Source organism: Jaculus jaculus, chromosome 10, assembly GCF_020740685.1.
Source record: "Jaculus jaculus isolate mJacJac1 chromosome 10, mJacJac1.mat.Y.cur, whole genome shotgun sequence".
NCBI classification, from domain to species: Eukaryota; Metazoa; Chordata; class Mammalia; order Rodentia; family Dipodidae; genus Jaculus; species Jaculus jaculus.
The window spans coordinates 116,362,384-116,374,391 of NC_059111.1; the positions used below are offsets into that span (position 1 = coordinate 116,362,384).

General features: G+C 48.3%; 1 protein-coding gene across 1 annotated transcript in view; it reads left to right on the forward strand.

The window, feature by feature from the left end:
• Positions 1 to 1,509: 1,509 nt before the first annotated feature.
• Positions 1,510 to 12,008, forward strand: part of Rheb (Ras homolog, mTORC1 binding) — a 48,378-nt gene continuing 37,879 nt past the window's right edge. Inside the window, exon 1 of the mRNA XM_045161016.1 lies at positions 1,510 to 1,660. Within this exon, the coding sequence (XP_045016951.1) occupies positions 1,609 to 1,660 (52 nt within the window). The 5' untranslated portion in view covers positions 1,510 to 1,608. The remainder of the gene's footprint in view (positions 1,661 to 12,008) is intronic.

Sequence of the window (12,008 nt, forward strand, 5' to 3'; positions counted from 1 at the left end):
GAGAAAAAGCATTGACTAGAAGTGGGGGGGGGGGGCGGGGGCGGTGGTGGCATGAAGAGTGCAAGTCCATGCTGTCAAATGACGAAAGAATAACGGGAGTATTTAGAGAATCTGCTGCTCTAGAGAATCTGCTGGTTTACCAGCCACATCAGAATGCGATGCGCGGGCGTGCGTCTGTCACTGCACCGGGCCTGGTTTTCAAAGTGGACTTCGTGACCCAGATCCTGGGGTTGGCTTTCCTTCCTTCCACCACCAAGGCCTCCCTCGCGCCTCACCAGCTCCCCTGGGAAAAGCTGTCTGTCACCGCGCCTTTTGTCCAAAACACGCCAGCTTTCTCCCCACCCAGGCCGCCGCCTCTGCCCAGCGCTGACAATGGCTGACTTCGCGGCTGCCCACCGAGACAGACAGACACAACAAGCACGCGGGGGTAAAGCGGACCAACGCTCCCGCGCGGCCCTCCTTCCCCGCGTGTCACGGAGGGAGGAAGGGAGGCACCCACACCAGAACGGGAGAGGATCGCGCTGCTTTTAATGAAATTCCCTGACATTTCGGATTCACGCAGTTTCCCTTCTTCCCAGCTGCCCTTCAGCCACGGATGACGCTTCGCCACCGCCCACATCAAGCCCATTCTCACTAACGGCTCACGTAGCCAGACAATCGCTTAAAACAAAAAAAGAAAAACATGGGAGGTGCCAGCCAACCCACGGCCACACCGCCACGGCCACGCGCCCCGCGCCTTTTAAGGGCTCTCCGTGGGCGCCAATCTGCCAACCACACAGCTTCCCGCCAATCGCCACGCCTCCCGCCGCTTGCTCCGCCCTCGTTCCGCTCCGACCAATCACGGAGGAGCTGCCTTCTTGTTCTCCGCCTCCCACCCCAAGGCGGTTCGCAGCTTTCCAACCTGGCCGGCGCCCACCCGGGCGCGCGCGGTCTCAGCCAGGATGTATTTTTAGCATCCTTAGGCGAGCGGCCCCGCCCCTTGGCTCCGCCTCCCTCACCACAACCCGTCCAATAGGAGACGGAGCTTCCGTTGCGTCATCGCGCGGGCAGGCGAAAGTTGCCCAATCAGCGCTTGAGGGAGGACTGGCGTAATTAAAAAGCGGCGGAAGAAGGTGGGAGGGTCATGACGCAGCGAGTTTTAGTCGTGACTTTTCGGGCGGGGCGGGGGTTCATCTCGGCGTGTCCCCTTCTTCCCTTTGAAGTGAAACCTTCCCACGACGCGTTCCGTGTACCGCCCCCCCCCGCCGCGCCCCGCCCCGGCCCTCTCCCGGTCGCGCGCGTACGGGGCGTGGAGGCGGCGGCGGCCCGAGGGGCGGTGCTGACGCGAGCCGGGTCACGTGGGCGTGTTGTGGGGGGAGGGGCGGCGGTCGGTTCCGGGCGGTTGAGCGAGAGAGCGAACGGGAGAGAGAGAGCGAGAGCGAGAGAGCGCGCGAGGGTGAGAGCGAGAGCGAGAGGCAGCCGCGCCCGCCCGCCCGCCGCCCGCCCTCCCGCCGCCGCCCCGCTCTGTATGCCGCTCGCCCCCGTCGCGGCCGCCGCCGATCGCAGCAGCAGGAGCCGCCACCGCCGCGGTGGATGTGGTTAGGCCGGGGCTGAGCGAGGAGCGTCGAGATGCCGCAGTCCAAGTCCCGGAAGATCGCCATCCTGGGCTACCGGTCTGTGGGTGAGTTGGCGCTCGTGTCGGCCTGCCGGGGGTTTTGTCAGCACCGAGGCCTGCGAAGTTCGCGGCCCGGCGCGGGGCCATGTGGCCGCCGGGGAGGGCGGCGCGCGTTTCGTAACCTCCATCTTGAGCGGAGGCGGCGGCGGCCGGGGCGGCGGCCGCGCGGGACGAAGTCTACGCATCCGCGGACCCCGGGGCGGGCGGAGCGCGGCGGCGGGCGGTGGGCTCCGGGCGGTGCCCCGGGGCGGGAGGGCGGGCGGCTGGGAGGAGGAGGAGGGATGCTGCGGAGCGTGACGGCCGCGGCCCGCGCCGGGCGGGAGTGGCACCTGTACCCACGTAGTCCCCGCGCCTGGCCCGCCTCCTGCCCGCCGTGAGCAGTCTCGGGGGTGCGGGGGTCTTGACAAAGGGATCGGCGCCGTGGGGCTGTCCCCGTCCGGGCTGGAGTGCAGCCTTGTTAGGAACCGGGACTTGGCAGGACCTTTGCCTTCCCCCTCCAGTTCCCCGAAGGCAAGTTTCCCACCCAGGAAACCTGCCCAGACCCACCCATGGCCCCCAAGAGGCCCCTGAGCTGACTGGCCGCAGCCAAAAGAGAGACGACGACGTTTCGGGACTGTCCGGTGCCCCATCCCCTCCCCCCTTTTGGGAAGAATTAAGGCCAGATACCTTGGCTGTTAAAGTGATTCAGAGTCCTTTTTGTTTTCATTCTTTTTGTTTGTTTGTTTCCGCGCCCCAAACGGTGGGCATAGGTTGGAAACTTTTCCTGGCAGTCACGTAATTTGCTGACTGTGACCGCTGGTGCGCGGCGGGGGGCGGGCGAGGAGCTTTCTGTCCACCGTCCTCCGAGGACCCTGGACGGTTCGTCGTCACCGTGCTGCCTCGGGGCCAGGCTTTATGACCTACCGCAGCTCGGACCACTCTCGTTAGTCCCCACGTGCGCTTGTCTGGTTAGAAGTAACTGTCTTCAGGACCGTCGCGCCCCCGGCGCGGGGAGGAGGCGGCGCGCGAACCGCTCGAGGCGGTCACGGCCGGCCTGACACCGGGCGGACGGACGAGCTGCTCGGTGGCTTTGCGTTCTCTTCTCCTTCCGCACCACTGCCTGCTTCCCACCGCCGGTGCTGTGCCTCTGCTCTTTGACCAAGATCATCCTTGGGTGCTTACTCATCCTTTCACCATCGCCCCGGAGAGCTGGGAGGGACCGAGAGGGCTAACTTGGATGGTGCAGCAGGGCCGCGCGCGGGGTGCGGACTGGGAAGAGTAGGTGACTGTCTTAACAGCTGCAGCCTTCAACGTGCATCAGATCGAGACTTTAGTGTCTATAACAGTCCCTTCCCAAACAGCTATGTGGAACCCCTGATCTACTCTTGTTAGTTAGTGGCCCAAAGCACCGTGATACTATTTTTCAGATTTTTCTCCTCTGCATTTTAGAGAGCTGGACCTAGACATATCTGGCTCCTGAGTGAGCTTGCTCTAATCAGATGCATAGATAAAATGCCAATTCGTTGACAGTATTAGTCCCTGAATGATAGTTACAGGTCATAAGTCCTCATGTTTCTAGATTCCAACCTAAGAGAATATCCTAAAGAACTGGACTTTTAACAATTTTGGATTGGTAATTAGTCTTTTGTAAGTCTAGTGTGTGTCACTGTTTCTGTCACCAAAGAACTTCCTTATGTTCAGTCCCCCATTATGGTTGTAGAGGTTCTCTTTCTCTCTCTCTCTTTTTCCTCTTGATGTAGTTCTTATAGAAACCCTGCATTCTTAATAATGTTCTCTTGATTAAAAGGACTTGCTAGTTTGACTAAACTACTTGTCTACTAGTGTGTCTCCCATTAAGACTCTGACATACGATTGTATTACTTGGCTTTCAAATTCTTTCTAAGGTGTTTTTTTTTTTTTTTTTTTTTTTTTTTTGGTTTTTCAAGGTAGGAATTCACTCTAGCCCAGGCTGACCTGGAATTCACTACGGGGTCTCAAGGTGGCTTCAGACTCAGTGATCCTCCTACCTCTGCCTCCCGAGTTCTGGGATTAAAGGCGTGCACCACCACACATGCCTTTTTTTTTTTTAACATGATAAAATACCCAATAGGGGAAAGTATTTTTCATGTAAAGTATACAACTTTTCCTCTTGAAGTAACTTTCCTGTTGCTTACAATAATAAATCTTTTAAGGATAGGTCATCTATTGCGACACCTCTAACTCAATCTGGCCTTCAGAGAAGTACTTTGTGTTCATTGTTTTAGTGGCCTTTAAATGTAGCACCTTCCTCATAGTCCATTGTTCCTGGTACAGTTAAGGAGTCCCACAGTGGAGGTCACTAAGTAAAGTTGTGATACCAGGAAAACTCTCCAATTTGATGGTAATCTGATTTCCTATAGATTATAATCAAAAGCTTCTTGTTACTTGTAACTTCCTATATGGGGTTAATAAGAGGACTGGAATCACAGGGAAGGGAAAGATAACAAGAAAAATGAAACAGCTGTGGTTTGGTGAAAGGCAATTCAGCCAGAGTGTTCCAGTCGTTACCTTGTACATTTTAGGTAGTTTGGGTTCTTTCCGGGGGAAAGATAGCATTAGATATGTGAATGTTCCCAGTAGAACGTTCACATTGTATTCTGTCCTTTTCAGTTATCCTGTCCTTTGCTGACACATAACGTTAAGAAATTGAGGTGAAACATTATTTGCTGTGTGTGTAATCTACCAGTATGTGAAATTGTCTTAGCAAGTGGTTAATAACAAGTGATGTGTATCTGAGTGGGATAGTCCATAGTGGCCACTTTATAGTGAAGCTTGTAGTTTCTTTTTTCTGTTTCATTTATTGTTCTAGGAGAATAACTATAACTCTAACTTGTGATTGTGAATCTCAGTGATAAATGGTTTGTGATACCCATGTTTGTTTTATCTATCCGTATGCATCTTCAGTGCCCCAGAAGGGAACCCTGTGCTCATTAACCGTTACTTTCCCCATTACCATCTCAGCCTCTAGCAAGCATTTGTCTGCTTTCTGTGTATAGTCACTTCTGGACATGTCACGGAAACACAGTCATATACATGGATGTCTGTGTGACAGGCATCCTGCAGCATATTTTCTTTTTTTAAAAATACATATTTATTTATTTATTTGAGAGCAACAAAGAGGCAAAGAGAGAGAAAGAAGGGGTGCACCAGGGCCTCCAGCCACTGAAAATGAACTCCAGATGCTTGTGCCCCCATGTGCATCTCTGGCTTACATGGGTGCTGGGGGATTGAGCCTCTAACCAGGGTCCTTAGGCTTCACAGGCAAGCGCTGAACCACTAAGCCATCTCTCCAGCCCCCACTTAGCATATTTTCAAGCTTCAGCCACTTTGTAGTATGTATTAGTACTTCATTCCTGATTTCAGCCTAGTAGTATTCCTTTATTTTCTTTGTGCATTTGTCCATTAAATATTGAATTGTTTTCTGCTTTTGGGCTGTTAGGGATAATGCTGTTGCAAACATTTACATTTTTTATTCTTTTATTTTTTTTAGAGGAAGAGAATTGGCATACCAGAGCCTCAGCCACTGATATTGAACTCCAGATGCTTGTGCCACCTAGTGGGCATGTGCAACCTTGCACTTGCCTCACCTTTTGTGCAACTGGCTTACTGGGATCTGGAGAGATATTAAACATGGGTCCTTAGGCTTCCTAGGCAAGTGCCTTAACTGCTAAGCCATTTCTCCAGCCCATTTACATATTTTTAAAACTTTTTTTCGTGTTTATTTATTATTTGTTTGAGAGAGAAAGAGGTAGGTAGAAAGAGAGATGGGCACTCCAGGGCCTCTAGTCACTGAAAACGAGCTCCAAACACTTGTGCCCCTGGCTTACGTGGGTCCTGGGGAATCGAACCGTGGTCCTTAGGCTTCATGGGTAAATGCGCCTTAAGTGATAAACTATTTCCCCAGCCCTCATTTACATATTTTTATTTCTTAGTTGTGTTCCTAGGAGTGGATTTGCTGGGTCACATGGTATCACTGTTTAAAATTTTGAGGAACTGTCAAAACTTTTGCAGAAAGGCTGCACTATTTTCCTTCCTACAGTACATGAGAGTTGCAGTTGCTCTGTATCTTTATGAACACTTGTCTTTGTCTCTGGTTTTAGCCACTCTAGTGGGCTAAAGGTGGTATTACATATGGCTTCCAAATAATTGCTTCTCCCTTTTCACTTTTTTTGTCTTGGTGCTGAGGATTAAACCCAGGGCCTTGTTTGCAGTCCACTTCATCTTTTAACACTATTTTATTTCCTCATTGAATTTCCCTTGTGGAAATGAAATGCCCATAAATTTAAGAGCTTCTTTCAGAACTCCCCACTCCCCGTGTTCTGTGGCCCTCACAGGAGTGTCATAGCTGGTTGAGAAATAGGGAGAGGAGTCTTAGAACTGTATTCTTCTCCCCCCCCCCCTTTCTCTCTGTGTGTGTTTGTTTTATTTTTGGTCTCTCCAGGCAGGATCTCACTGTAGCCTAGGCTGACTTGGAACTCTCTTTATAAACTCAGGTTGTCCTGCCATTCACAGCAACCCTCCTACCACCTCAGCTTCCTGAGTTCTGGGTTTAAAGGCATGTGCTACCATGTCTGTCTGAAATAATCTTTTAAACATTGATTTTGTTTGTTTTGAGGTAGGGTCTCTAGCCCACCTAGCTGACCTAGAATTCACTGTGTAGTCTCAGCCTGCCTTTGAATTCACAATGATCCTCCTACCTCAGCCTCCCAAGTATAGAGATTAAAGTCGTGTGCCACTGTGCCAGGCTTGAGGTTTTTTGGGTTTTTTTTTGTTTTTAAGAGTGAATTCCCATACCTACTTCTGATTTAATTCCACGTTGTTGTGCTGACATAAGGTGAAAGTTTGGCCTTGGGCAGAACCATAGTTGAAATGGGATGAAGGGCTTGTTGTTCTTGGTTTGGCTTGGTTTTGTTCATGTGTTTTAATGTGCACGTGCACCCGCACAAACACATGAATGGGGTGAGGGGCTGTTCAGAAGGTAACTGTAGCTGTCTGGAATGTTGGTCCTCGCATTCTACCTTGTTTTGTTTGAGGCAGAGTCTGAGATTTTTCACTGCTGAGTAAGTCAGGTTAGTTGGCCCGTGATTTTCAGTGATTCTCCTGGCTCCCATTTCTCCGTCAAAGGCTAGGATTATAGACGCTTGATATTGCATCCAGTTTTTATGTGGGTTCTAGGTATTAGAACTCGGGTGCACATACTTGCATGACAAGTGCCTTTACCTGCCCAGCCGTCTCCCAGCTGACAACATAGCTCAGTCATGCATGCTCCAGGCCCTAGACTTAATGCCAGTACTATATACACATACACACACATGTTCCTCCTTGCGAGTTGAAATTTTCCTCATTATATAGCCTATTCTGTCCCCAGTTTTGTAATCCTACTGGGATTATGTGAGTATACTGCTGTGCTCGGCAGAGATCTCATTTCTTTAATTTCCTTTAAAAGATCTAGTACAGGCCTGGAGAGATGACTTAGCAGTTAAGGCACTTGCTTGCAAAGCCTAAAGACCCAGGTTCCATTCATCAGTACCCACATAAGCTAGATGCACTAGGTGGTGCATGTGTCTGGAGTTCATTTGCAGTGGCTGGAGGCCCTGGTACACCCATTTTCTCTCTATCTGCGCTTCTCCCCCCCATGCACGCGCGCGCACATACACACGTACTCACTCACTCACTCATTCTTTGGTTTTTTGAGGTAGAGGCTCACTCTAGCTCAGGCTGACCTGTAATTCACTATGTAGTCTCAGGGTGGCCTTGAACTCATGGCGATCCTCCTACCGCTCCTGGGATTAGGAGCATGAGCCACCATGCCTGGCTCTCTCTTTTTTACTCTCTCAAATAAATAAATAAAAATATATTTTTTAAAAGATCTGCCACAACTTTGGAACAATGACAGTTTTGCTGCCATTCTTGCAGGTAAACAAGGGGCATGATGAAAGTGGCCAGTGCTGACATTTTCTCAGTTGCCCAAGTGTTCTCTTGGAGACAGCCGTCATATTTCAGGGTGCAGTAGAGGTAAGGTGCTATATTTGCACATTCCATTTCACCATGCAGAATATTTAGAACATGCACACCCATGGGTCAAGCGTCAGTGAACTTGATCACTGTCAACTTGAGGACGGTGTTAAGTAAAGTGGACTTTTCTTCTGTGAGTGTGGCCGTGGGGAATAGAGTGACTTCTGCCTCTGTTGCACCTGCTGTCTGTCCATGCTGCGAGGTGCCATGCTAGCAGGGTTTTTTTTGGGGGGGGTGGGAGTTGAGGTAAGGTCTCATTCTAGTGCAGGCTGACCTGGAATTCAGTGTGTAGTCTCAGACTGACCTTGAACTCACAGCGATCCTCCTCCTCTGCCTGCCGAGTGCTGGGATTAAAGGCCTATTTTACTCAATGTTTCATTTGCATCTTTTGTATAAAAGTGAACATAATAGAAAAGTCTTTTCTTTGGACTGTCAGAAAGATAGTTCTGACTTTGTGGTTCCTGGAAAAGGAACCTGGAAAAGGGTTGTTGGGGGTCTTACAGGTCTGAAGCCTACACTTGAGTTGTGGAACTATAGTATGCTAGGATTTGCTGCTCACCAAGTGGGTACATCCTAGCTGCTGGTGACATGCGGCCAAGCTTCCTAGGAGCAGCTCCCAAGCACTGAAAGAGACAAGGATAGTAAGACAGGGAAGAGCTTGGCTTGATCAAGAGCGGAAGGAAGCTGGGGGTGGTGAGAGCATAATGAGGTGGGAGTAGGAGAGGAAGTTGGAAAGACAGTCACGAGCTGTATTATGCAGGGCCTTGCGGGAGCTCTGGGAACTCATTGGCTCTGAGTAGCAAGCAGCAGCAAATTGCAGAAGTGTGTCTGTGTGTCAGCTGCCTTAGCCTCTCGTGGTGCACTTTTGGGTTGCAGTAGTCGTCTCTGGACTTGGTAATAGTGAGACTTCCAAAAATATGTAACCAGGACCCATATGCTGAAGTAATGTTCTTTTTTTTGTTTTTGTTGTTTAATTATTAGAAAGACATGGGCGCACCAAGACCTCTTGCCACTGCAAACGAACTCCAGATGCATGTACTGTATCGTGCATCTGGCTCAAGTGTCTTTAACCGTTGAGCGATTATTCCAGCTATAAAGTATAATTTTTAAATATCAGTGTCAGTGTGGAGGCTGAGAGGTATGTAAATAACAGCAGCTTTCCCACAAAATGAGAAACAGCTGCCTCTACTTCTTAAGTAGAGGAAGTCATTAATGTTCAGTATCTTGTCTAGTTTAAAGTCCAGAATAACTGGTTAATAACTTTGAATATAGCTCATGAGCAGATTATACTTCATTAAATTAGAATTGAATTTGGATGTAATTGTACAGAGGAAAATGACAAAATCTTTTGTAAACTTGGTTTAACATATCATGAAATATATTAAACCTAACAGTGGATAGTTAAGACATATTCCTAATGTCTTTTTGGTTTTTCAAGGTAGGGTCTTCCTCTAGCCCAGGCTGACCTGGAATTCACTATGTAGTCTCAGGGTGGCCTCGAACTCATGGTGATCCACCTACCTCTGCCTCTGCGCTAGGATTAAAGGCATGTGCCAGGGCCTCTAGCCTCTGCAAACTCCAGACAAATTTACTACCATGTGCATCTGTTTATGTGGGTTCTGGGAAATTGAACCTGGGTCCTTAGGCTTCGCAGGCAAGTGCCTTTACTGCCAAGCTATCTCTGTAGCCCATACTCAGAATATCTTAGTCGCACTAACTGGCAGCACATGCAGGCTACTTTTAGCATGAATGGCTTCATTGATAATTTTAAGTCTCAAAGATGAAGGGCCTGGAATACATGTTAGTATATTTTAAAATTGGTAAATTCCTCTTGGCCTTCTGATAAAAAAGAATTTTCTGTCGGACATAGGAATTTTCAGTCTAAGTTGATACAAATTTAGAGCAGGAAGCATGAGAAGAAACCTTTGTATTTTGCCCTGTGGACGAGTTAGAGCAGGGTGATTTAAGGCCACTGATGAAATAAAGTCCTGTATCCTGCTTACTTGCTTGCTTTGCAGCCTAACTGTAATGGGATTGAACCCCTCCCACTGCTGATTTTGTTATACTTGTCAGCTCTGGGACTTGCTAGCTAGTCTGGCAGAATCTGAACCGTTCTGTGAGAGACGTTGTCTGAAAAAGATAAGACACCCAAAGTCAACCTCTGGCCTCTATATACACATATAGTCACACCTGCAAACAGACTATAAAATAAAATTACGGATTAAATGATAACGATGCAATGGCATATTAAGTTATTTATGATTAAGGGTGCAAATGTTGACTTACAAATAATAGAATTGTATAAAGTGAAAATGCTTTTCTAAGACATGTCTTAGATATAAATGTTTCTGACTGATATTTTTCTGGCTTTGAATTCAAAATCACATTTGAAGCTTACTTTAAAGAAGTTATTTATTTGTTTGTTTATTTTTGTTTTTTTGACTTGGAACTCAGGCTGGCCTTGGACTCATGGCAGTCCTACCTCTGCCTCCCAAGTGCTGGGATTAAAGGTATGTACCACCACGCCCAGCTAGAGAGGCTATTTTAAAATATAGGTTAGCCTTGTTGATCATTGTGTTTGTGAGTGAGAGAATAAAAACATAAATGGCAAAAACTCACCCATGATGCCTGATCTTTATAGTATGAGTGGAAGTGGGAAGACAATCTGGAATTTCCTATCATGTTGGGAAACGCTGTAGTGTAATGTGGAGAATTCCTGCCTTGGCCCTCATGACCCTGGGTACACCATACACTTAGAGCTGGCATGTACAAGCAGTGCAGGGGTTTTGAACCTGGGCTCACTAAGGTTGCTCCTGGAGAGAGAAATTCAGTACATACAATGTAAAGTCTTGTATCACCTGTGTGTGTACAGGTTGAGAATCTGACTTAATTTTCTGGGAATATTAGCAAATTTGTTTTCTTTGTGAACCAGCTCCACCAAGAAGAACCTGTACACAGGTAGAATATTCTCCTCAGTTCTTGGTGTCACTTTGAACCTTGCCAACCTAGAGTAGAGGCCCTTCCCTGGGAGCTCATGAACTTGCCTCGAAATCATGGCATGTTTCTGAAGGAAGAGTCTGGGCTTTATCAACAGTCCCAAAGTATTTCATGCCCCTCCCCCAAGGTTGGATCACTGGAACTGTGGGTTTAGAAGGCAGTTTGTGAGTTTGAAAACACTGCATGTTATCAACTAGGTGTCCATTACCTGTTTGAATCAGTTATGTCTGTCTCCATGTACCAGGCATACAGCATGTGCTGTCACCAGGGATCATCATCCTTGCTTGGTGGAGGTCACTCTATTGAAGGAGCTATTGGAAACTGCTTGGTGGTGTTAAAGCATTTACTGATTTGGGGTGCCATCTTAAGTACCATCCATGTATTACTCAATAGCTTTAAACTCTGAGGAGTAGGCACAATCATGCCCCTGTTTTGCAGATTTGAAAATGTATTAAAAGGTGACTTGACTTGCCTGTGGTCAAACATTTCTTAAGTGGCAGAGCCATGGTCTGCACTCAGGCAGTGGACCTAGAGCTGCCTCTCTATCCAGCTGCTTCAGCAGTTATTTCCACACGGTAGGGAAGGAGGTCCTTGAGAGAGAGCTGGGAGAACTCATAGCCACGAAGACAGGCTTGGCTCTGCAGAAAGGGCAGGGTGGCTCCGCCAGTGAGCAAGGACATGGATGGCCCCAGAATGACTGGTGAGGAAGTTGATGGAGACATAGCCATGTATCAACAATCTGTCAAGAACAGGTTCACAGGCCCTATTAAGTGTAGACCTTTTTTTCTGGAAGCAGTGGGAAAGTTTTTAAGTAACAAATGTGATTATAATCTATACCAGAAATTGAAAAATTTTTTTCTACAACAGGCAAGATTGTAATTATTTGAAGCTTTGGTCCTGGCCCCATAATTTGTCTTACTTCCTCCAGAAAAATCCCTCTTATGGTGTGAAAAGTGGGCAGGGACAAGAAAGGAGTAGAAAAGGGAAGAGTAGCCAAGATGTCATGGACTAGTGTGTGTGATAGTAAAGGAGGAACTGTGTTGTGGCAACTGCTAGTTGGGGAGAATGTCAGATTCTCTTAAGAGTGGGGTTGCCTTTGTCAAATGAGAAAGCTAGGACACCACCCTGGTCAGGAGTCCACCAGATCCCCGTGCCCACCTTCCTTTCTTGCTGTAGCAGTTCTTGCAATGGCCTTGCAGTTCCGTGATCCTAGGGCCAGTTGACCTTGCTTGGAACTAGCGCTGTTGTTGCCTCCTAGATGTGCAAAGTCGCAGGACTTAGGCGAATGTGTACACTGGCCAGGCGCCATACTAGGACCTCTGTG